Raw genomic sequence first — 24522 nt, forward strand, 5'->3', positions numbered from 1 at the left:
CTTTTTGCACAATATGGAAATAAGAAGGCTGTGAACTGATCTGATTTTCGTGCTATATTTGTAGTATTCGTTGAGTGCTAGGCAGACAGTAAATATTTCTGATAGTTTCTTGCATGTATTTTGTGTTTATATATAAATGAAAAAGTTCTGCACATTGCAAATCCCTCCTTCTCGTCATTATAACAAACAAAATATTCAACAAAAATATTGCAATAGGACTGAAATTGTACACTGTTTTACTAACTAATCAGCTTGCTATGTTATATATTTGTCCACAAGAACAGAAGAGCAATGGAGGCATTCAGCACTGAGATACAGAATATTTTCTGGATTTAGTCCTCGTTAGAGTAAGAGACCCAAAACTGCTGGTGAGTAACAGGGATAGTGTTAGTTCCAACCCATCATTATCGTAACAGCTTTAACAGATCTTCTGTTATTCAAGTCTTAAGTATCTCTTAAGAAAAAACCACCCAGTATGCAAAAACTATGGTGGTACTTTTTTTTTTTTTTTTTTTTTTTTTTTTTGGAGGGGAGGAGGGGCATGTCACACTGTCTGGAATGGTTCATGACTTTGAGTGCCGACCTGTCAATTAAACTTGGCTAGTTGGAAAATACCTGTTTGTGATGCTTTAAGGGGGCTAACATTTCTTGCTTTGGGGCTTTTCAAATCCTCCGACATCTCAGTCCTCTCCAGAGGAGTCTCTTCCTTACTCTCCTTGACCAGATCAATTAAAGGGTCAGTAAATGTTCCCTTATCAGCACAACAAATCATATTCACTCCCATCTCCGTTTTGTGGTAAGCTTTCTATCTATTGACACGTACAGTTTGTACAGCTTCCCTGCAGTTAGGCTTCTTGACAATCCTTCCCAACAATCGTGCATTTTGTTTTTCCTCACTAGAATCAGCACTAACACCAAATCCCCAATATCACATGATCCTTCTTCAGCATGCCTATCATACCAAGCCTTCTGTGATTCCTGACTTCTTTCCAGGTTCTGTTGCAACAAATCCATCACAACTTGTAAATTCTCTTTAAAACGAATGACATACTCCCCTACAGGTTGTCTTAGCTCCTCAGTACTATGCCCCCAAGAGCCTCGAATTAAATCTAAGGGTCCCCTAACCTGTCTCCCATACAGGAGATCAAAGGGGGCAAGGCCAGAAGATTCTACAGGAACACTTGTATGCAAATAAGGGAGTAACACATCCCACTCTCGCTCTCACCTGGTGCCATACATTTTCAGTACAGCTTTCAAAGTTCCATTAAATCTCTCTACCAGACCATTAGTTTCTGGATGATAGGGGGCAGCCTTTGAATGATTCACTTCAAACTACTCCCATAACTTTTTAAAGACAACAGACATGAAGTTGGCACCTTGGTCTGACAAGATGAAATTCAACAAGGACAAATGTAAAGTACTCCACTTAGGAAGGATCAATCAACTGCACACATACAAAATGGGAAGTGACTGCCTAGGAAGGAGTACTGCGGAAGGATTATAGTGGATAACAAGCTAAATATAAGTCAACAGTGTAATACTATTGCAAAAAGGGCCATCATTCTGGGATTGTTGTAAGCAAGACACAAGAAGTAATTCTTCCACTCTATTCTGTGCTAAGGCTCAGCTGCAGTATTGTGTCCAGTTCTGGGTGCCACACTTCAGGAAAGATGTGGACAAATTGACGGAAGTCCAGAGGAGAGCAACAAAAATGATTAAAAGGTCTAAAAAACATGACCTATGAGGAAAGACTGAAAAAACTGGGTTCATGTATTTCAGAGAAGAAAAGACTGAGGGGGGACATAACAGTTTTCAAGTACGTAAAAGGTTGTTACAAAGAGGAAAATGAAATATTGTTCTCCTTAACCTCCGAGGATAGGACAAGCAGCAATGTACTTAAATTGCAGGTTGGACTTTAGGAAAAAACTTCATGTCAGGGCAGTTAAGCACTGGAACAAATTGTCTAGGGAGGTTGTGGAGTCTCCATCATTGGAAGTTTTTAAGAACACGTTAGACAAACACCTGTCAGAAGTGATTTAGTTATTACTTACTCTTGCCTTCAGTGCAGAGGACCGGACTAGATAACCTAGTGAAGTCCCTTTCAGTCCTACACTTCTTGGATTCTATGACAGTTTCCCTGGGAAAACCCACTTGCTAAAAATGGTGAAAAGGGCAGCGGCTACCATCTCAGGTTTGATATTAGATAATACTGTGGCTTCAGGGTACCTGGTGGCAGAATCCACCACACTAAGTATATATTTCTTCCCAGTCCTGGAAGGTTTAGAGAGCGATACTACAATATCTACAGACACTCTGGCAAACACCTGTTTGATTATGGGCAATGGCTATATAGCAGCCTTGCAGGGTTCCTTTAATCTCTTATGCTTCTGACCATAGTCACAACTCTTACAGTAATTTTTTGTTGTCTCAAACACGTGAGGGCAACACAAATTCCATTTAAGCCTGTCACAGGTCCTTTCCACTCTTAAGTGTCCTGTATATGAACAATCATGAACTAGCTGCAGCAACTCTCCTCCATATTTCTCAGGCACAACTACCTGCTTGCAAACCTCACCAGCACATCTCCTTCTACAAAAATCTACCTTTTCCTTCCCCCACTGAGGTATTATTCTGAGCCGCAATCTGCTCTTGGTCCAGAGAAGGATCGGCTTCTTCAGCCTTCATAACTCATTTTCAGCCTTGCTCAAGTTCAGAGCAGATTCTGGGCAAAGCAATGGCATTTTAAAATTTCTCCTCTGAAGACAAGTTATTACACTCAACAGACAAAAGAACTGAGGGCATTCCCTCAGTCCCTTCCCATTCCTCCCTGCTTTGTCTGTGGACCGAGGAACACGCCTTCTGGCTGCAGGTTATAACATTAACCTGCTTAGACATGGCTAAAATGTTACTACCTGTTAAAATATTAGCAGGAAACAGATTCCTGATGCTACCATGACATCAACCTTAAAATTCCCCTGCTCAAGGTGGATCTTAGCGAGAGGCACAGTCACAGAGAACTCAGCCAAAGCATTACATTTAAACTCTTAGAGGGAGTTTTGTCTTCCACTCACCAAACTCTCCTTAACCAAAGTGCTTGAGGATACTGTGTCCCTCCAGCTCTTACAATCTATGACATTTACATCAGCATCCTTAGTTCATTTTCCACTACCTTCCCAAGACTCAATTCTAAAATAGTTCACTGGCTCTTCCTCCTCCTCGACTGCTGTCCTTGGGACAATGGTCGTGGCATTAACACCAAAGGTTGGGTGTGTATATTGTGTGGGGGATCTTTAAGTTTTAAGTAACTTAGTTTTATATGGCCGGAGTGGCAAGGCACCTCCTCCACTTTGCCAGGCTCAGTGCTTCCCTCTCTGATGGCGAGTGCGGGGGAAGGAGGCGGCGGCGGCCTGGAGTAAATCAGCCCCGTGCTGGACAGTGTTTATTTCACCACTTGGGATTTATTTCTCAATATTTTCCAGGTAGGTCTCGGGGCAGACCCAAGTACTCCTCCGCCAAACAAAAGAAAGAAATTCATAACACAAAACAAAGGGGAATATCTTTTATTACCCCCTCTCTGGGGGGGGGCGTGGCCTTGTTATTGGCTCCATGGTGCCGGTCCTTCCCCTAAACAGGCAGTTAGGGTAGCTTTCCCTGTAGGGAGGACAGCAGCCTCCTACCCTGGAGAAGTCTTTCTCCCTACGCCCACTAGCCCTTCAGCAGCTTGCCTCTTCTCCTCTCTAACAAGTGCAGGGTTTTTTAAAGGACTCAGCTGGCCCTTAACTGGACTGCCCCTAGTTAACCAGAGATAACCCCTTTTCAGCTTATAGGGAAAAGTGCTTTTATCATTCTAGGGCTAGTATACCTGCCTTCCATTCTCTTTGTAACTGTCCAGCCTAACTCCATCACACTGGGAGCCAAGCAGTGTGGCAGACTACCTGCCTTGCGTTAGCATAAGGGCCGGTGAAAGTAATTTAAAGGACTTACTGGTACACCGGAGTCCTGAGCAGAGGGTGGGGCTTCAACCAGAAGGGGTGTGGCCTCAACTGGAAGGCGCAGGACCTTTAAATCAAGATTTAAAGGGCCCAGGGCTCCAGCTGCAGTAACTGGGAGCCCAAGGCCCTTTAAATCACCCATGGAGCTACCAGCTGCAGAGGCAGCTGGAAGCCCTGGGGCTTGGTGGCAATTTAAAGGGCCCAGAGTTCCAGCCGCTTCTGGGAGCCCCAGGCCCTTTAAATCACCTGCCTGGGAAGCCAGTCCAGTCCGGTTCGGCACGGCATACCAGCTTTTGCTGGTATGCCATAACAAACCGGACTGGCTTACTTTCACCTCTGGGTAAGAGCTTTAAAATCTGGGCTCCCTTGAGGATTTTTTGTAATAAAGTTGGGGTTAGATTTATTTCTAGACTCCTCCACCCCCCTCTTAACCTGGGGGACAAGGGGATTTCCCTTCCCTTGGGATTTGCCCCTACCCTTCTTGAAAAGTTCTGTAAAGATAGCTTCAGATCAGGAACTGAGAGCTTTGCGCACAAGTTTTGACTAGGCAGCAGGGAAAGGAATAGAAGTGGGGCACGAGAAGAAAGAAACCTAAGAGGTGGAGGAGGAAGCTCACCAAAGGTGCATGGAACTAGAAGCTGAGGAGAGAGCACACCAGAAACAGAAGGACGCTCACACATCACAGCTCAAAGTACTGGAGCAGCAAAAACAGCATCCCCAGCTAGTGAGTATACCCCCGCACAAGGAGAAAGCCTACTCAATTTATCAAGAGACTGACTGTACAGAGCAGTGCCTGTCCATCTCTGAGGAACTGTATGATATCCACAAGATTCCAGAGGATAAGTGGATACCAATCTTCTTGACTAGAATAACTGGGGAGGCAAGACAAATTTTTAATGATACGGAGGAGGGTGATGCTAAGATGTATAAGAAATTTAAAGAAAATATACTGAAAAGGTTTAAGATTACACCTGAGTCCCATCAATTTGAAGTATAGGAATCTTAAAATGTTTGACAGTGTAACTCATGTTGAATATGTGTATACAATGTGTAATTTTATGAAAAACGGATAATAGGGTTGACTATGAAAAACTCATCTGATGGTACAGAAGCAGTTGTTATGGTGAAGGCAGACATCTGTCACAACCTTCCATAGTTTTGGAGGCTGCAGAAATTGCTGATGAATATGTTGAGTCAAGGGGTGGATCGTGGCAACATCTAGGTGATCTGGTCTGGTTTCCAGCTCTGAATGTGTCAGTACTCAGCTGACACCTACAAACTTGGAAAGAGCTGGTCCCTGGTTTGCCAGCATCACAGGGTACATTGGAAGAATGAGGACAAAGTTGAGACTGCCTAACTGACCTTCACTTTGGACAAAGAATTTGACCTTAAGTCTTCAGATATGAAAAGCTACTGTACCAACCCAGCACACAACCCAGGCCAGGATAGAGAAAAAGAATTTACGGTAGAACCCCGTTTATCCAATCCTCCATTATCCAGCTTTCACAGAGCTCCAGAAGCAGACACTCTCTCCTGTGGCTGCCAGATGGCGCTGCAGAGTTGCATGTTCCCATTCTCCAGATTATCCAATCTGGTCCTGGTCCCAATTAGATTAGACAAATGGGGCTCTGCTGTATTTCTTTTTTCAAATGACCATTCCTACTTCTCAAAGTAAACAATGAGCTGGGCTAATCTGCACTTGCTGGAGAACGTATTGGGCACAATAATTTATTCTGCTTTTTCTTTTTTTTCCCCATCTTGCCATTCTACTGAGAAGTGAATTTCCCAGTTTTTAAATCACAGCTAAAAAGGTGATAATTAAAAAACTGAAGTGCAGTGATCCTAAAAATTTAGGGTCCAACCTTTATAGGATTAGAGGGCTCTCAAAGACCTGATCATGCAAGGTGGTGTTTAATGTTCAGCTCCTTTCCTCTCTTCATTCTTGGCGGCAGCTACTGTGGCATTTCACCTCTGTCTCCTTTCAAAGCCAAAGCAGATGCAGTCATACAGCTAGAACAATAGTCTTGTACTGAATCTTGATTTCTAAGCTGCCAGTTCAGTCAATTTACTGCTGGCCAAAGGACTAGAGTAGTACAATGCTTTTCTTAGGCAAAATATGCCAGTATCAGCAACTGAAAATACTTACTTTCTTCATCAATTTTTAGCTCTTCGTTGTTTTTGATCTTCTCTGCAATCTCTTTTTCATTAAAGCCCTTGCTTGCCAAAAACTTTATTTTATACTCATCCCAAGACACATGGCCTGTAAGACAGAGACATATCTCAGACATCACAAATAGTCTAACATTTTAAAATCCGAACTTCTGGTCTTGTTTCTTTTGAAATCATCTGTTAAAACACTTTACACATCTGCAAGAACTACATCCATTCACATTTATTCACAACCACCCAATACTTGTAAATTTCACTGGGAGCAGTGATGTGGCAAAAATACCTTCCAACCAATCCTCCTCAAAGTGGACTAAGGTTCCTTTCCACAAAGGTAACGTCTGAAATGTTCCTATGGCTGTCCATTCTAAGGATCAAAATTATGTCTTTGGATGTCAATGACAGCTCAGATGCATTATCAGGGGCAGAATTTGGTCCCTACATTATTTTTAATGGGTAGGGCTGCCTAAGGATTCTATCTGACTCAATGACAACCATTTTAAAATTGCTCGTTCCTTTTAAATCTTTTCTATTTCAAAACTAAACAGCTTCCCAGAGAGTGATCAAAGATTTAATAGTGACATTTGTCTGGTTAACTATACTGTTTTTGCCTCACAGTGTTATCACTGAATCTGCTCTCTTGAAAGAAATCAAAGTAAATAAAACGCCAACTCTAAGGCCCTGACAACCGTGGGGAAATTTTTTTTTAAATTTCCGACTGTTGCCAACACCAGCACATCTCAGCCAGCATTAGTAATGTTGGAAGCCCCAATACTGATATGCATTTTTAAATACAGTCTATTAGACCTGCCCTGAGCAGGGTTACATGATATATATGACATTAAAAGTGACTGTGGGAGAAACAAGAGCTCCCAATATTACTAATGTTGGTAAAGCTGAACGAGAGATAGCAATCATAGAAAATATTCAGAAAGTTTCTCCTAGTGTAGTCTAGTCTTCAGAGGAAAAAAATCCTCTTCAGTCCTCCCAATGAATGATATAAATGTAAGGATGAAACTGGTCTCATGGACTTCAAACGGACTAGGTCTAGGATTTGGCCTATGATGAGTGCTTCAGAGCAACTAAATGTGCATTCCATAGTCAGTTTGACCTCTAGCTATAATGTTTTTAGATGCTCTAGAATGACTATTTCACAAAATAAATGTTGTTCTCCTACCATCGCCATCAGGATCCACAGCTCGGAAATGCATTTTGTTCTCTTCCACAGCTTCCTGGAAATGCTCTTCTGTCTTCTCCATGATCCAACGCTGCATCTCTTTAGCGCTTATTTTTTTGTCCCTATTAATATCTACCCTGCAGAGGAAAATATGAGAACAGTTAAGAGCCCAAAAATACCTCAAAACACAAGATGTGTCCCTTCACTGCCCACTAACAAGAACAGAAGACAGTTAAAACAGAAGTGAGATGGTTCAGTTTAATTACAGAAAAAAATCACATTGCTCACTACTTGCGTGATGTATTATTTAACACTGAGCCAGTGACTGAAGAGTAAACAGAGACACCTATAAAGTTACCTGGGAAGTTAAAAATGGCTAAATGTGAAGTCTGAATAGATGAGTGCGCAGAATGAGACAAATTCCTTTAAAAGGATCAGTTATTTTTATTTTAAGATTGTTCCTTTCACTGTTCAGGATGGCCATTATGTTTTAAGTACACCATGCTGTTTTCCTTCAGTTGCAGCAGTCAGCCTTTTCGCTCTTCTCAAATGAACAACGTTAGTGGGACTGCCCAGTGAAGTAAGGTGCTTAATTATCTTTCATTACCCTGTAAGTTGGTAACATCTACCCAACTTTTAAAAACAGCAAAGTTTGTTTTTTTAATAAGGAAATCACAGAAGTACACTGCATGGTCCATGCTATGTTAACTCTACTTTTCCTAAACTTAAGGTTTAATTATTGTTTCTGTTTTTTCAACTTGCCTGCTATTGTAGATTCTCACTAGTGCAGATGTCTCAGCATCTTTTAATTCTTGCTTCCTTCCAGACCCTTTCTTCCTCTCTGTTCACCTCAATATCTCAATTCAGTGTACTTCCAAGCTTGCCTCCTGCTGGCTTTCAGGATCTATAACTCTTCCCTCACCCCTTTTATTATTATTAAATACATAAACTCTCCCTCATTTACTGGGAAGACGAGATGCCCCTTATGCTTAACCATTTATTAGAAAAAACTATAGTCATTAAGATAAAGAAAATAAAGTGATAAACCTTGGTGCATGGGCCTCCAGAAAGGTTTCTCAATTCCTTTAATGCTATTGTTGTAACCTTAAAGATATCTAAAACACCTTCTAATGATTATTTTTATCCCTTGATCTGTGAAAACGACCATTGTTTCTACATGTTTATAGGATAGTTGACTGAAAAGTGATCTTACAAAAGTTAAAGCTGAGGTAATGGACAACTGCTCCCTGTGAGTCTCACCAGTCAGATCTGCATTCCTTTTTTTAGGACAAAAAGGCAAGATATTTCTATGTTCAGTACTGCTCAGGTGCAAAACCATAAGCTATATTACATTCTGTCTTTTGACCAAACTGCAAGATATGTGCTAATTGTAAAGTCTGTTGGCAATGATGGATAAAAGAGCAAGAAGTTTGATCAACTTTTAGAGAACAGATATGACTTCACCATTGACAGTTAAAATAAATATTTCAGTTGAACAAATTTAATACATCATGAAATGAGAATAAGTATGATCACCCAAATGTCATTTTAGAGTCCCTATTCTGAACACAACATCAATAATCCAAATGTAAGTGAGCATGAAAAACAGAAAAGACATTTTGTTGACATTTAAGAACCTATTTAAAGTATACCAAAACCACTCATGTTAAAATTTTAAGAAGTGCATACAGGCACAGGCTTCACTTCATCTTTTTATCCGTTTGCATCACTATCTTAAGACTTCCGAAATTTTACCATTGAAACTTAGGCTATTTAATACGTTCCTCCACCTTTAAATGTCAACTCAAATGTTACAGTCAGAACAACCCAAACACCTGATCTTTTTAAATGTTCATCTGTATTAAAAAAAGTGCAACATTGAAGTTTTTAAATACTGTATTGTTTTCTCACAATGTAAGTACATGCACACATGGAATATCAGACTTGCTGTGGCAAGCAGTAATTTACAGCAGACGATAGTAAAATATGTTCGTCACACTTGTACATACATTATAGTTAAGCTATCCGAGTAATGATATTTGTGATATTTTGGTACTGAATAAGTAACAAAATGGCAACAGAAAGTGTTACCCTTAACTTGGACACCTCTCAATTGCATTAAACCAGATCAGATGAGAAGCCTACAGTCACCACACGACCTCTATCCGCTACAGAAATGTAATAATGGCTCCCAAATAAGATTGTCCATTTAGTGATTGTAAAAAGGCAGTCTTCTTGTATTTGCCTCTATCTAATAGTCCATTGACCCATTCCTCAGTTCTCTATATGGTATTTGCTTTTATTCACCACTGTGTTCCCAAGAATCATCCAAATGTCTTGATTCAATGACTTGGTACAACCAGTGGTAAGGCTGGCCATAATCCTTTTGACATCTATGAAGTATCATATTTTTTAGGCACACAGTGTACTTACAACTGTACAGAACAAGACATGGTCTTTGCTCTGAGCTTACAATCTAATGGGCCATTAAAATAATAGTGTGTAGAGATATCTTATTTAGAATGGATTATTGAAAAAGATTCCCAATAATAGTAATGAAAGGTTAGCTACTGGGTAACATGAGGCTAAAGCTATACAAACAAAGCTGACAAATGAAGCTAGTACAGCCTACAATTCATGAATATTTAAGTAATAGGGAAAGTTTTGCTAAGAGATCTGAGAAGACAGCAAAGTGTTCAGCTAAAGGGGAAAAAACCCAGCTGTTAGTTCAGAAATACTGTATATTCCACAGAGCTGTAGCCTACATGATCTTAGAGAATTTAAGCTTCCATGTAAAGTGAACAAAATATACAGAAGAAATACAGCTCAGCACAGACATTCCTCAGTTGTCTCTAGGTGAAAAATGCCTGATGCAGGATGATAATCTTTCAATACTTTGCCATTCATCAGCTCTGATAAGTACATTGGTTCCTCTTGTTCAAGAAATACCATTAATATTACAGCAAAAATTAATGTGGCATTTCATAAATTCTGTAGAAATCACTCCAAGGAATTGTTTCCAGAATAAGAAGTCAGACTGAAACAGCCTTCCTCTGACAATAATCCTTTCTGAGTTCTCAACAGCATAAAATACAAGATAAATATTACATTATAGTTCACTAAACTGTGAGCTTTTTCCACAAGAAAATTACAGATTTCCAAAAACAGATGGTAGCTGCTGCAATATGTGACAACTGTGCCATGGTCTGAATGTATTTTAGTGATATCCAGTGTAATTCACAAAAACTGTTACAAAATACCATTACACTTAATAAGCAAGTAAATCCAGTTAAGGTTAGTACTCTTAACTGGTGGCAATAAGTTTAGGTATAACAGGGATAGTTAAGAAATATTAGTATTAATGTTTATATCAGGCCTCTAAAGATAAACACGGTATTTCTGTTAAAAGGAACAAATGTGGCCTATTATAGGTGTTCCATAGGAGAAGGCTTACTTATAGAAATCCAGTTTATTTATAGTGAATCAAGCACAGTATTGACCAAGGTAACAAAAACCAGCCACCCAACTGACAGTTATCCAACGGCCTACATGAAATGAGCTTAGTGATCTCAGCCTATTTTCCACCTGGCAGGAGTCCACATCACAAACCACCACAACTGGACCTTTGTGGCAACCTCAGCAGACAGGTCAATGACTGAAAGGAGATTGAACTTCCTTCTTGGAGCTAGAGTCCATTTCCCACATCAGGTTTCCAGGCATAGCCATTTGGGGAAGACTGTACTGCTCCTGCTCATGCTGTATATATTAAGATTGTCAAGCTAGCAATTTCCATTAGCTCTAAATATACAATTTGCTTAGGAACAAGACTATTCCCATTGCATACAGATAATGAAAACCAGACTCAAAAGGTAATATTTAATAATGAGAACAATGAGCTTGCTAGATTACTTTTTAAAATCTCTAGATGCAGCACACTTTAAAAATGCACAGATCATGACAAACAGGACACAACTATCAAGGTAGGTAAGGTTTTTCGCTAAACAACCCATCAGATTTAAAAATCTAACTTTATAACGACAAGCAAGCTAACATGTCCCCTGAGCTTCATTCCACTTTCAGTATAATTGTCCAAATTTACCACTGCATGGCTATAGTCTCAACATCTGCCTTCCCCCACAAAAGGATAGGTGATGGCATTATAAATGAAAATTGCGTTTAGGTACACCGGATGTACTTCAACATTATCCCAAATTATGCCCCTTTTAACTACTACATTAAAATACTCCATTGGTTTTGCCAATCCCCAACATAACCATTCCCCTACTTCTATTCTGAGCGATAGGAATAACGGACCTCAAATGCTATGAGAGCTTACAAGCATCACTAAAGTTCAGCCTCTTCCCTTTCAGTGCTTGTTAAGAACCCCATGTGCCCTGCCTCAAGAAGGACTGAGCTCAGGAGTTCCACAGGAGAAAGAGGGAAACAACCTTACCCCTACACATGCTGGAAGAAGACAGGATGTAAGTTTTCTGGCTAGGGACCCCATGAATGATTAGTCAAGGACTGGCATTCAGTTCCCAAATGCATGTGCTTCTAAGGAGCAAGAGATATAAGCAAAATATGAACAATTAAAAGCTGAATATTCACTTTCCAGACGTGCACAGTGGTAGGTCCATTACCACACACACATCCTGACAGGAAACCACACGTACTACATTACTGAAATGGAATTACTAAATTCAAAATGACAAAACAGATTTAATTAACCAAGAAAGCCCACCCTTTACAACTGAGATTTGTGGTTTGAATTCTTTTAGAGTGGTAGCCGTGTTAGTCTGTATCAGCAAAAAGAACGAAAAGCACTTGTGGCACCTTAGAGACTAACAAATTTATTTGGGCATGCATCCGATGAAGTGGGTTTTAGCCCATGAAAGCTGATGCCCAAATAAATTTGTTAGTCTCTTTAAGGTGCCACAAGTACTCCTGTTCTTTTTGGTTTGAATTCTGGCATCCAGTCTAGCGTATGGTAATTCATGGTATGGCCACACATTGAATACTGAATATCTTTACACACTTCTTGGCCCACCAAGTGCCCAAATACTCACCTTCTTACACAAAGATAAAAAAATAAGCAGATAAGTTCATCATAACATAAGAACATATGTTTATATGTTATGTTCTTATGATATACATCAGGAATTTCTGCATAAAGTGATCATTTTTGGCCAAGACTTCAATGACAGATGTCTTGTCAAAATTAGCCCTTATCTCAGTGTACTTCCAGCAGGAAACAATTCAGGGGACTTTTTTGTTGTTGTTGTTTTTGGTTTTAGAGACAGATAAATATGGAGTTTTTTTGCGTTGACCCACAAATTCAATTTAGCATGCTTTTCCTATACCAAGAATAAAAAAGTTTGTTTTTTGGTTTTTTGCGCAAAAAGACTTAAACAAACATCCAGGATTCAGACTTTATGAAAATACCTCAAGTCTTTACAACAGGCAAGTTACTGTTTAAATCAATTAGCCCATTGGCATGTCTGAATCTTGAAGATCATACCTTCTCAGTTAATTCCCCTGTGGACCCCGAATGTTATTTAACTTCCTTTTTATACATAATAAAAATAAATTTGCTCCTATCGCTGGGAGAAATTGAAGTTTACTGCCTCTCCCTGCTTTCTCTCTCAGTAATTGGACAGAGAATGAAGAGTCTTAAAAAAAAAAAAAAAAAAAGCGAATCTGGTACTTAGGTATTAATGTCCCCATACATCCCAAAAAACACTGCCACCTCCCCCACAGCAACTCCACCAAAAGTACTGGAACAGTCTGTTTTTAATACGTATTTACTCACTACATTTAGAACGACTTTGTGCTACAGCAACGTCTTGTCTCCACTAAGTAAGAGTAGCCTTACAAACAGAAGCCAAGACTGTTATGACAAGTAACTTACTCTCTTCAATTACACAATCTTATCTATTCCAGGCTTTCTATAATCTCTGAAAAGAAAAAAAGTTTATGAATATAATTCAAAGAAACCTAAACTGTATAGCAAGGAACACAGCCTTAGAAAACTGTACAGGCTAATATGAGCAGAGGACTAGTTAAAATGCAATGGGACAAAAAAAGGCTGTGCTGCATTGAACACAGGACTTCTCACCATATTTTTGTCTAGCTCATGCCCATCGTTTTTAAATTTTACATAATGCATGACTGTTGGAACAGCTACAACAGTGAGACATTGCATGGGCATGTATTCTTAGTTCCTAGGTCTAGTTTCTTATAGATGATCGATGTGCAAAATCTAATTATGTTATAAAATTTGTATTTTTCAGATCTGAAAGTTACATTAAGTTCCAGTTAGAAATATTCAGCACATTACATCACTGGGCTTACCCCACAAGACAAACTGCATTTGATCAAAAACACATTAACGTATATACTCATTAATAAGCCGAATATTTTTGGTAAAAAGGTGTCGCATCAAAGAGTGGGGGTTGGCTTATAAACGGGTCTACACCAAAATTTGATGATTTTAAACTCTATGGAATCATTGAATTGAATATCTAATACAGGGATCGACAATCTTTGGCACGCAGCCCACCGGTTTACCTGCTGCGCCTGCAGGTTTGGCCGATCGCGGCTCCCACTGGCTGCAGTTCTCCGCTCCAGTTGAATGGGGGTGGCAGGAAGTGGCGGCCAACACATCCCTCAGTCCGCGCCGCTTCCCGCTGGCCCCACTGGCCTGGAACGGCGAACCGCGGCCAGTGGGCGCTGTAATCAGCCAAACCTGCAGGCATGGCAGGTAAACAAACTGGCCTAGTCCGCCAGGGTGCTTACCCTGGTGGGCCACGTGCCAAAAGTTGCCGATCCCTGATCTAATACATTGTAGTTTTGTTTACCTTGAGCATCTGCAGGCATGGAGCCCCTCAGCTCCTTGTAGCCACGGTTCACCTTCCTGCAGTTCCCACTGGCTGGGAACCCGACCCGCCAGTGGCTTACCCTGACGGCCCGGGAGCCAAAGTTTTCCAACCCCTGAACTATTGGGTCAGCTTATAAAAAGGTCATACAGTTTTTGCTATTTTTACCTATCAATTTTGGGTATAAACAAACGAGCTAATGAACGAGTATATACGGTAATTACTGACCACAAAAATGTCAGCTACTATTTTGTATGAAAGAAAGGCTGCGTTCCTAATTAACTTAATCAAAGAACACTTTGGCTGATAACAGTGATACCAGAGAATAACAAACAAGGCTAACCAAATCTTCTGGTATGGGAAAAATCAGGTAGAACATGAAAATATAGCTAATGTTTATTTTAATATATTTAAGAAGCGTTAGCTGCAGAACACAGCTGACAGATCTATTTTGGGCACAGTTTACTCTAAATACCAGTCAATTCAAGGGGCTTCAGTTGTACTTTGTTAAATATAAAAAGTTCCAGGCTCAAAGTTGAAAGAAAAAAATTTGTCTCCTGAACTCTAGTCACTTCAGTCCTGTTGTTGGTTCAAAGACAGTATCAGTTAAATATCTAGCTACTGGGTCAAGTTATCGCTTTCAAAAAAGACAGCAACCCCCAACCATACAAGAGATGGGAGGATGGGGGGAACTGTCTCATTGCAGTTTCCCCAATCTCCATGTAAGACTGGACCAATATAAGATTACTCCCTCATACAGCAACTACTGCTTTTACCCACTTGCCTCGGAGTTTCAAATCTCTGTCTCAGTGTTTAGGTTTGAAAACATGCCTGTTTTTGATAAGCACCTAAAAGATCCAATAGTTACTAATTTATCTAGAAGAATGTGAACAGGATAAAAACTCTACCTCTGAGTTGCCTTTTCCAGAAAGGAATAGTGTCTCACCTTGTTCCTTAATCACCCCATTAGATAATGTTTTCACCCCTCTAGCCAGAAGGCCGAGCTACACTTTGAGGGGACCATTCCAAGTGGCATATAAACAGATCCAGGAACCTTAGCTGCTGCTCATTAAAAAATAAAAGTAATTTTTTTTAAAGTCTTTAACAAAGGCATTTTCGTTTTCCCCAAAGACTCCTTACCACTGGTCAAAGGAAGGTCATTTTTGTCTCTTAACTCAATCTTTAGGAGTACATCTGGAAAACAAGCTTCTTCTAATTCCCCAAAGAATTCCGCCAAGCTTCTAATCTGATATCATGAGGGAACACAATGTGGAAAAGCACTTGAATTAGGTCGATAATCATTTCTAAGGTCAGAACAGAGGCAGCTAAACTGTTTTTGACCTGCCAAGGCAGCCTCCATCCCAACAAATCGATAAAAGCAAAGGGAAACTGCAATTTGTGATTTACAAAAGTCTCTAATCAAGATCTGAATGTGCTAATCAGCTTTCAGTTTCATTATTGCCAGATGTTTATTTGATACAGTCTTAACAATAAATCCTTAATTTGTAAATAAACTGTCAGTAGAATGACTGGTTGAACAGCAGATTAGCAATAAATGATTTTAGTTTTCAGTGTAGAAGGGTAAGCCAGGATAACTATACACCACTGGTTCCCAAACTTTTTCTGCCATTTGTGCAGGGAAAGCCCCTGGCGGGCCGGGACAGTTTGTTTACCTGCCGCATCCGCAGGTTCGGCCGATCGCAGTTCCTACTGGCCGCGGGAGCTGCTGGAAATGGCGAGGGCCAATGGACGTACTGGCCACCACTTCTAGTGGCTCCCATTGCCCCGGAGCAGTGAACCGCGGCCAGTGGGGGCCGCGATCAGCCAAACCTGCGGATGCAGTAGGTAAACAAACCGTCCAGTCCCGTCAGGGGCTTTCCTTGAACAAGTGGCAGAACAAGTTTGGGAACCACTGCTATACACATTGGTTAGTATTTGAAAAGTAAGCTTTGTGTTAACCCTTTCAGATATCCGCTGTTGACAATACAGCACAGATACACCAGTGTTTTTCATTAGTAAGTTATGATTTTAGAGCTGGGTTTGTTGCAGTGGCTAAAGAGCCAAAAAGTTTTGCAAGGTTGCAGTCTATCATAAAAAAGAGCCATGATCCAAGCGAACAGTTAGATGCCAGGAACTCCTCAGTCTGACACAAACTCTCTTTAGCTTTGAGCAATCCTCTTAATATCTGTGCCTCAGTTCTTCCCAGGTTTAAAAGCAGAATAATAAGTGACCATCTCACAGGAGTGTTGTAAAGTTTAGTTAGTGATACAGCATTTTAGAGGTGTATTAAGGATTACAAAAATGTATTCCTTGTAATGACAGAGTCCTGTAAATCCATGGATATTTGCTTTATATCCATTGATGTAGCTATCCAGAGACCATTTTTGCAGATAGAATGCGGATACAAATTTTGTATCTGCGCAGGACTCTAATGACAGGGGAGGTGTCATTACAACCCACCATAGAACTATCCTGCTCCCAGGAATTACAAATCAGACATTTAATTGAAGTAGACTGCTTTGTTTGGCAAGGAGAACGGAGTGCTAAATGAGCACCTTAAAGAAACAAAACACTCTGAATGGAGCTGCACTGCCAGAAGAAGCAACACCCTACTGAAGAAGCAATACCCTGTTTTTCACGTTAAAGAACAGAATTGCTGCAGAGAAATATCTGGGGAAATTAGCAGTCTTCAAAATTGCAAATGCATAGTCACCTCCATCCTTGCCAGATACTCAATTATAAACTGTTCCAATAAAAATGGATTTCAAAGCCTCCCTGCCAATTCCAGCACAAACAAAATGAAAAAACTTCACATTCAAGATCTTTTTTTACTGCCACCAGAATTACCTTCAAATATTAGAAGTACCAACTCAGTCTACACTGTTATAACAAATAAACCCAGGGTTGCAAAACACAAAGAGAAACAACTCTGCCATCTAGTGGTAGTGACAATTCACTGTGTTTTTATTCTTCATGTGTACTAGTTCTAAAACTTACACAAGTGCACTTTAGTGCACTGATTTACAGGTCTGCTAACATAGGAAATTGATCTAGTTGTTGATTTAAGCCTCTCCTAATAAAATGAAATGTGCTTTATAAACAAATACAAAAAGTGGGCATATTTTTATGCTTAAAATAGGATTTAATTTTTTTTTTGTTACATTAGAATAAAAGCCCATCTATTCTGAGGAACTTCAAGTAATAGTGTTTAGCATGATGTCATAATTTAAATATACCTTATCTTTCATTATACTTCACTTCCTAGGCCTACATATGTTTAACTGCAGCAGTAACAGAATTTTGCAAGCTCTTCAGGAACACATGAAGAAAGGGAAAGAAATTATTTCAGTTTATGAACACTTGGGATGGACCAAAATACTAAGGTGACAGGAGTTATTTAAGCATTTAAACATGTAAAATATAAGAAAAAAAAGACACAGTATCAACTTCAAGGGGCTTTTGAACAAAAAGTGACTATATGTGCTATGAGAAAGTGAGCTTTTTGCTGAGTGTGTCATTTTTCTTCAGTCCCGATTCTCTCCACAATATTTTATTTCCCCCTGCTAGTATTTCTGTGGATCATACCAGAAGGGAAGCAAGCACAGGCCCAACAGCAGTCCTAAACATATACTTACACATCAATTAAAACTGAGTAACAGAGAAATGAAGTGACTTGCCCCAGGTCACAGTGCAGGTCCAGTGGCAGAGTCTGGAACAGAACCCATGTTTTCCAATGCACAGTGCAGTGCTCTATCCTTTGGAAAATTCTACTGCACTAATGCATGAGACTAGAAAATGAGCCTGACTATACCCAAAGCACTCAAAATCCAAAAAGTAAACAAGCTGGGAGGGGAGGGAACTCCTAAATCTTTCAATTTTAGTAATCCATGAAGTTACTTAACAGTAAGTTTTTTCATGTGGGAATTTCATTTTCTGTGTGGATTTTACCAACAATCTAAGGCCCCAATCCTGAAAGCTGATTAAAGTGCCTGGACACTGGAGGTGGGGCAAAGCGCACTCATTAAGCCCCACTGATTATTTTAAAGGGTCAGAGCCTAAGTTAGTTGAATACTTTACTAACACAAATGTAATGCTTCAGGCAAGGTTGCTCATTCCTCTCATCGTAATCACCCTTCAAAAAACCTTTCAATCTTGTTTTTCAAAGAAGTTAAATGAATTGAACATCAAGGAAGTAGAGAAAGAAATATAAATGCAGCAGGATTGGCTGCATATTTTTCTTGATACGCTATAACATAACTTACTTTGAAAATATGGCCATAAGCTTCCTTCTGTTCCTTCTCGGTTCAGAATCTTCATCAAATTCTTCCATCTCTTTTCCTAGAAAAACCTCTTGATGAAACTCCTTGTTAAGATGTCCATCCATCTCCATTTTGACCCCATTCAGGTGGTCTGGGGGCAGGATCTCATTCTCATCTTTGCTGTCAACTGCTTTCTCTTTTAAGGCAGAATTGTTTGCAGGCCTGGCATAGACATCCATCAGCAGAAACACAAACAGGAGGGACAAATAGAGAGAGCCCAAACTGCAGAGGAAGGCTTGTTTTGACATCATTGTTGTTGTTCTTGTCCAAAATATTAACAAATTAAATTATGGTGAAAGAGATTAGATGACCTGGAGGTAAGGGGGGGAAAAAGCAGAAATAAGGAACCTAAAATTGTAAAGCTACAATTTTATTTTAAGCTCCAAATCTAAAAGTAAAAACCCAGCTTATCTTAAATGACAGAAACCTGTTTTGCAATTAGAATAAATGAATGTTGTATAAGTAACTAGAGTAAGAAATAGGTTTATCAGAAAAGTTTAGTGCAGTTGCAAAAGCAGTTCCAGCTACCAAAAGAAAAAAAGGGAGCAGGGTAAAATGTGAGTGTAGGGAATGTCGTGAAGTTCAATATAAATCTGTTTCAAAAGAGCACATGCACAGATCAGATGACAAAGGCTGAGGCAAAATGTTACATTACCGGCATAATTCTAGCATGCATCAGGCAAGAGATACGAAGCTACATTCCACAACCAACAAAGAAACATGGGGTTTTGATCTGAAAAGTGTCTTATTTAACAGATCTCCTCCCTTTATGGCAGTGGTTCTTAACCTGGGGTGCAAGATGGCCTTACTAGGGGTGCAAGATGGCCTTTCTGGGGGTGCAAGACATGCTAGATTTTTTTTAGAAGGTAGATAATTGAAAACACAATTAAGCACAGGCCTGTAAGTACAACTACTTTGTTTCATCAAATATATGTATTTATTAACATTATACATTTAACGATTACTATAATATACAAATAAAAATATACCTAGGTTCAAGAGGTATGAGAACATATTTTGATTTTTGATAAGGGATGCGAGAACATATTTGGAGAACCAAAGGGGTGCAGGCTGCAGTAAAGATTAAGAACCACTGTTTTATAGAGTCAGAGTCACATCAGCTTGCTGCTAAGATCCCCATCCTGTACTGGGCACCATGTAGGCCAGGGGTGGGCAAACTGCAGCCCGTGGACCGGATCTGGCCCGACAGCCATTTTAATCCAGCCCTTGAGCTCCTGCTGGGGCTTGCCCCGCTCTGGCGCTCCAGCTGAGAAGCAGAGTTGGGGCCACTTCACGTGGCTCCCGGAAGCAGCGGCATGGCCCCCCTCCAGCTCCTATAGCTCCCCACACCCCAACCCCTTACCCCAGCCCTGATCCCCCTCCTGCCCTCTGAACCCCTCAGTCCCAGCCTGGAGTACCTTCCTCCACCCCAAACTCCTCATCCTCGGCCCCAGCCCAAAGCCTGCACCCCCAGTCGGAGCCCCCTCCCGCACCCTGAACTCCTCATTTCTGGCCCCACTCCAGAGCCTGCACCCCCAAAGACCTCACCCCCTCCCACACCCCATCCCGAATTTTGTGAGCATTCATGGCCCACCCCTGATGTAGGCAGATGCTTGTGCCTGTACAGAGTTTCACTTGTGGTCAATGAGGCACTGTGTGGCCATAAAACTCACTGAAGAACTAGGACCTAAGGCCCCAGTTTTGCACACACACATATACGTACATAAGAAGGGTCTGACCATTGGGTCAGACCAATGGTCCAGTGTCTGGTCTTCCGACACTGGCAGATGCCTGGTACTTCAGAGGAAATGAACAGAACAAGCAATCATCAAGTAAGTGATCCATTCCCTGTCATTCACTCCCAGCTTCAGACAATCAGAAGTGCTTCACTGGACAAGTATTTGCAAAATCAGGACCTGAATTAAGTTTTTACTCCTTTTACTAACTGTATTTCAGATAGCACTCCAAATCCAGTTCAACTCTGAAAGAGAGAGCTGAAACTAACCTATAATGTATGCCAACAAAAAGACTGTTTCAAGACTCTTTGTGGGCAGCGCATGACCAAGTTCCCAAGAAACGTTTCTGGGGCGGGCAAGTAGGAAAGAATCGTTACTTAGAACTGAGCACATACAATGTAGTATCAGTGAGAAATAAACATGGAACATCACAATGCTTTTTTTTGTTTTTTAAGTCATTTTTCAGACTAAAACAACATTTTAAATCTCAAGAGATAAAGTTATTATCAAAAGTGCATTTACTAAAACATCCCGGTAAAAGAAAATTTAGCCAATTACAGAAGTAAGTTTCAGACAGAATCCTGGTAGAGTCATAACCAGTATCACACATTTATAATTACAACAGACAAGCTTAAGACATTTGCTCACAGTTTTGAGGACTATCAACCATAATGTTTCAGAACTTAATACAATCACACGTAAGATCAGAATAGGACATATTTCCTCCCATGCTGAAGAACTACACAATTAAAATCAACCTTGTAAGTTTCTGTTTGCACACCTACCTGGACAGAACTATTATTTTGACATGTGAGAAAATCCCCACCACCACCATTATACTGGGACAATAATATCAATTTCAAGCATCACTTCTCCATCTGAAAATTTTGTACCTAATATTGTTATCAATAATACCTAAAACTACTGTAGCTGAAAGAGATTGAAATAGGAAAATATTTGCTCTAGTTTGTTTGGTTTGTGCATTTCACATAACTTTGTGTCTAGTGAGTTTCGCTATTTGTTTATAGTGGATGTCATTATCCAGCCACTGCAAGAGTGTTTACAAGTAATCACTGCAAGGAAGCTGAAACTGAAAGTGAATTAAGAAGAAGGAGAGGAACAAGAGCCCAATAACATTGTTCTTATTACTCTCAGGCCCAGCCAAAAGATCTTTCTAAACATGAGGTGGAGGGAGAGAGTGAATGTTTTAATGATTTTGTTTTTAATTAAGGGAAAGCTGCTTAGAGGGCACTCGATTTTTTTAGTTAATTAAAAAAAAAAATCCAGCTACCAAGGTCCCATCGTGGTAAATGTAAGCTGATTCTGTTAGGGCTGATACATTTTCATGACCATTTTTACAAGGCTGAATTGAACACACCCATTTCGAGTTTCCCTTTTTGCAGGCTGATCCCACTTTCTACCAAACTCTGTCACTGAACCTTCAATCTGCCTCATCCCACCCAATGGCTCAAAGATACAGCAACAACTTGAGGAAAAGCTGTCAGCATGAACAGACTGTACATACTCTATACAGTCACATACTCCTGGGGGAATTCTGCACCACTGTGCAATGCAGAATTTGTGCAAAAATCAATGCTCTGTGAGGAATTTCCATTTCCCCCTGCCAGCCATCTCCATCCTCTGACAAACAGAGGCTAGGGACACCATTCCTTACCCATCCTGGCTAATAGCCATTAATGGACTTAACCTCCATTAATTTATCTAGTTCTCTTTTAAACCTTGCTACAGTCCTAGCCTTCACAACCTCCTCAGGCAAGGAGTTCCACAGGTTGACTGTGTGCTGTGTGACGAACTTCCTTTTATTTGCTTTAAACCTGCTGCCCATTAATCTCATTTGGAGGCCCCTAGTTCTTATATTAAACTGTGTTTAATTTGTTCCAAGGCATCTCTAGGCTCAGCAGTTCATAGCCCTGGCACCTCTGGGCTTACTGCATCAGTTATTAAAGTAAAAAAAAAATTGTTTGAGCCCCTCTTTCATTACAAATGAAGCACTGGGGAGAGGATGTGGGTCCCCTCCCCCAAGCTGGGCTCTGGGGGGAGAGGAGGCACAGAAACAGGAACTGGGTTGGCATAGAGGTTTCTTTAACTTTCTGCTCCTAGGGGAATTTTGTCATCTGTATTGTTACAGGTATTTTGAAATAAATTACCAAAACAATTGAAACTAGCATGATTATATAGTGTCATTCTGACAAAACAGGCAGATTTTAAAATATTGCGCAGGGAAAGCGGGTTTTTGTTTGCTTGTTTTCGGCACAGAATTCCCCCAGGAATAAGAGCCCCGTGCACTAACACACAACTAGCGACAGAAGGGAGACCGGGGGGAAGGGAGCTGAAAGGAACGGACGAGGATCATTGAGCGACAAGGGGGAAAAGGAACTCGCCGACACCTCCAGGCCCCAGTGTTGCCGCCCTGCCCCCTAACCCACACGGCCATCTCCAGAGCCCAAGTCTCCATCCACCCTCTCCTCCCACCAGCTGCCTCAGGTTCCAGCGCAGCGCAGCGCAGCGCCCCGCCCCGGGGTGTAGGCTCTCCCCCCCCACCCCCCAATCCAGGTGGGTACAGAGAGACTCGGCTCCCTTCCTCCCCCCAGCCCCTCTCCTCCCACCAGCTACCTCAGGCTCCAGCGCAGCGCCCCGCCCCGGGGTATAGGCTCCTCCCCACCCCCAACCCAGGTGGGAACAGAGAGACTCGGCTCCCTCCCTCCCCCCAGCCCCTCTCCTCCCAACCCGCCGCCAACGCCGGTACCTGTGCGGGATGCGGCCAAGCTCCTCATGCCCAGCCCGGCCCCTCGGTTCCGCTCCCCTGCCGACTCTCCTCCCAAACCCCCTCAGGCAGCGATTGCTGAAGGGGGGACCGGAAACCGGAAGCGCCACTCAACACTAGCGCAAGGACCCCGGGGCTTCCCATCGCGCCTGAGTGGAGGGAAGGAGCCACAGCACAGGGGCGGGATCCGGAGGCTACATACACGGAGACTTCTCTCTCCTGAGAGGAACGGGCACCTGAGCAGTGCCAAGAAAGAGCGAGTTCAAAGCAGGCACCGCCAAGGTCACCTATACAAAAAGGACCTCGGAGTGAGCGACCATCTTGGATCAGGGGAGAGAAGGCTCGCCTGTAGTGGGCGGCCATTTTTGTTTGGGGCAGAGAGCCCTAGTAGCTATTCTTTCAGCGGCAACGGGCGGCCATCTTTGATTGGGGCAGAGAAGCAAATATCTGGATACCGTTGGCAACCATCTTTGATTGGGGCCAGAGGACCCTCTATGCTGCTGTCAGATGACACTGATGAAGCTGAGATAATATAAAATAGAAATATTAAGAAATGGAATTTACCAGCTCCCTTACTCTTCCTAACTTCCCCATTCCTACTGCTTCTCAGCCTTCCTCTACTCCAAAGTAACAACAAATAAAAAAGCAAAGTGTAACTTACAAAACTCTTCCATTTCATCCTCATGTTCATTTACTTCTATGCCATAACCCTACCCCTCTACCTCTTGTTTGTTCTGTTTCTTTCAGATGTAAGCCCTGATTGTCTCTTATTTAGGTGCCGTGCAATCAGACCTCAATCCCAAGTGCTGACTCTGGGGTTATCATAATCTAAATAATTGTTTACTTCTAATGACAATAATTAAAAAAAGTAAAACTAGGAGGGGAATCTCAATAGATCACACAAATATAATATAATCAAATGTTTGTTTTGCAAGAGGGTAGTAACTTTTCTATCAAATCGGTACCTTAACCCCATTCTCCAGGCCTTGGTCCCCTCAGCTCTGAGTTATTGCATAAGGTTGTCTGCTGACTCAGGCAGACATCACTGTGTCATGCTTAGTTCACAATGTGCAGGTTATCTTTGCCAGCATACAGGCAAGAGGGTTAATTAAAAAAAAAAGTTTAGTTTCCAAAGTACAACATGGAAGTCTCCAAAACAAAACAAAAAGCCATTCCATCGTGAAGCATTCGGATTCAGCCCCCGACTGGCAAGCCCAAGCTGAGTTCACATGGGTACTAAGGTGCCTAAGCTCCACTGATGGCTCTGGGAGTTGGGCAGCTCAATACCTTTGAGGATCTGGACGCTGGCATTCAGATTGATTTGTCCAAAGCCCCATATCAGCCCCTAGCTGCACAGCCTCCACCTCCTTCCCGCAAGAGAGCCCCGGGCACCAGAGTCGCGGAGTTTTCACTCTGGCCTCACACGGGAAGGGCCCAGAAGCAGAGTCAGGGTGACTTTGTGTCCGGATGGC

At 41.4% G+C, this 24522-nt stretch overlaps 1 protein-coding gene across 1 annotated transcript in view; it reads right to left on the bottom strand.

Annotated features, from left to right (window-relative positions):
• SDF4 (stromal cell derived factor 4) overlaps positions 1–23188 on the bottom strand; it is a 36093-nt gene extending 12905 nt beyond the window's left edge. Inside the window, exons 1-4 of the mRNA XM_030537298.1 lie at positions 23033–23188; positions 18473–18840; positions 7336–7472; positions 6139–6252 (exon numbers count right to left, since the gene is read on the bottom strand). Coding sequence (XP_030393158.1) covers positions 6139–6252; positions 7336–7472; positions 18473–18780 — 559 coding nt within the window. The 5' untranslated portion in view covers positions 18781–18840; positions 23033–23188. The remainder of the gene's footprint in view (positions 1–6138; positions 6253–7335; positions 7473–18472; positions 18841–23032) is intronic.
• Between the last annotated feature and the right edge of the window lie 1334 nt (positions 23189–24522).

Source organism: Gopherus evgoodei, chromosome 18 (genome assembly GCF_007399415.2).
Source record: "Gopherus evgoodei ecotype Sinaloan lineage chromosome 18, rGopEvg1_v1.p, whole genome shotgun sequence".
Taxonomy (NCBI): Eukaryota; Metazoa; Chordata; order Testudines; family Testudinidae; genus Gopherus; species Gopherus evgoodei.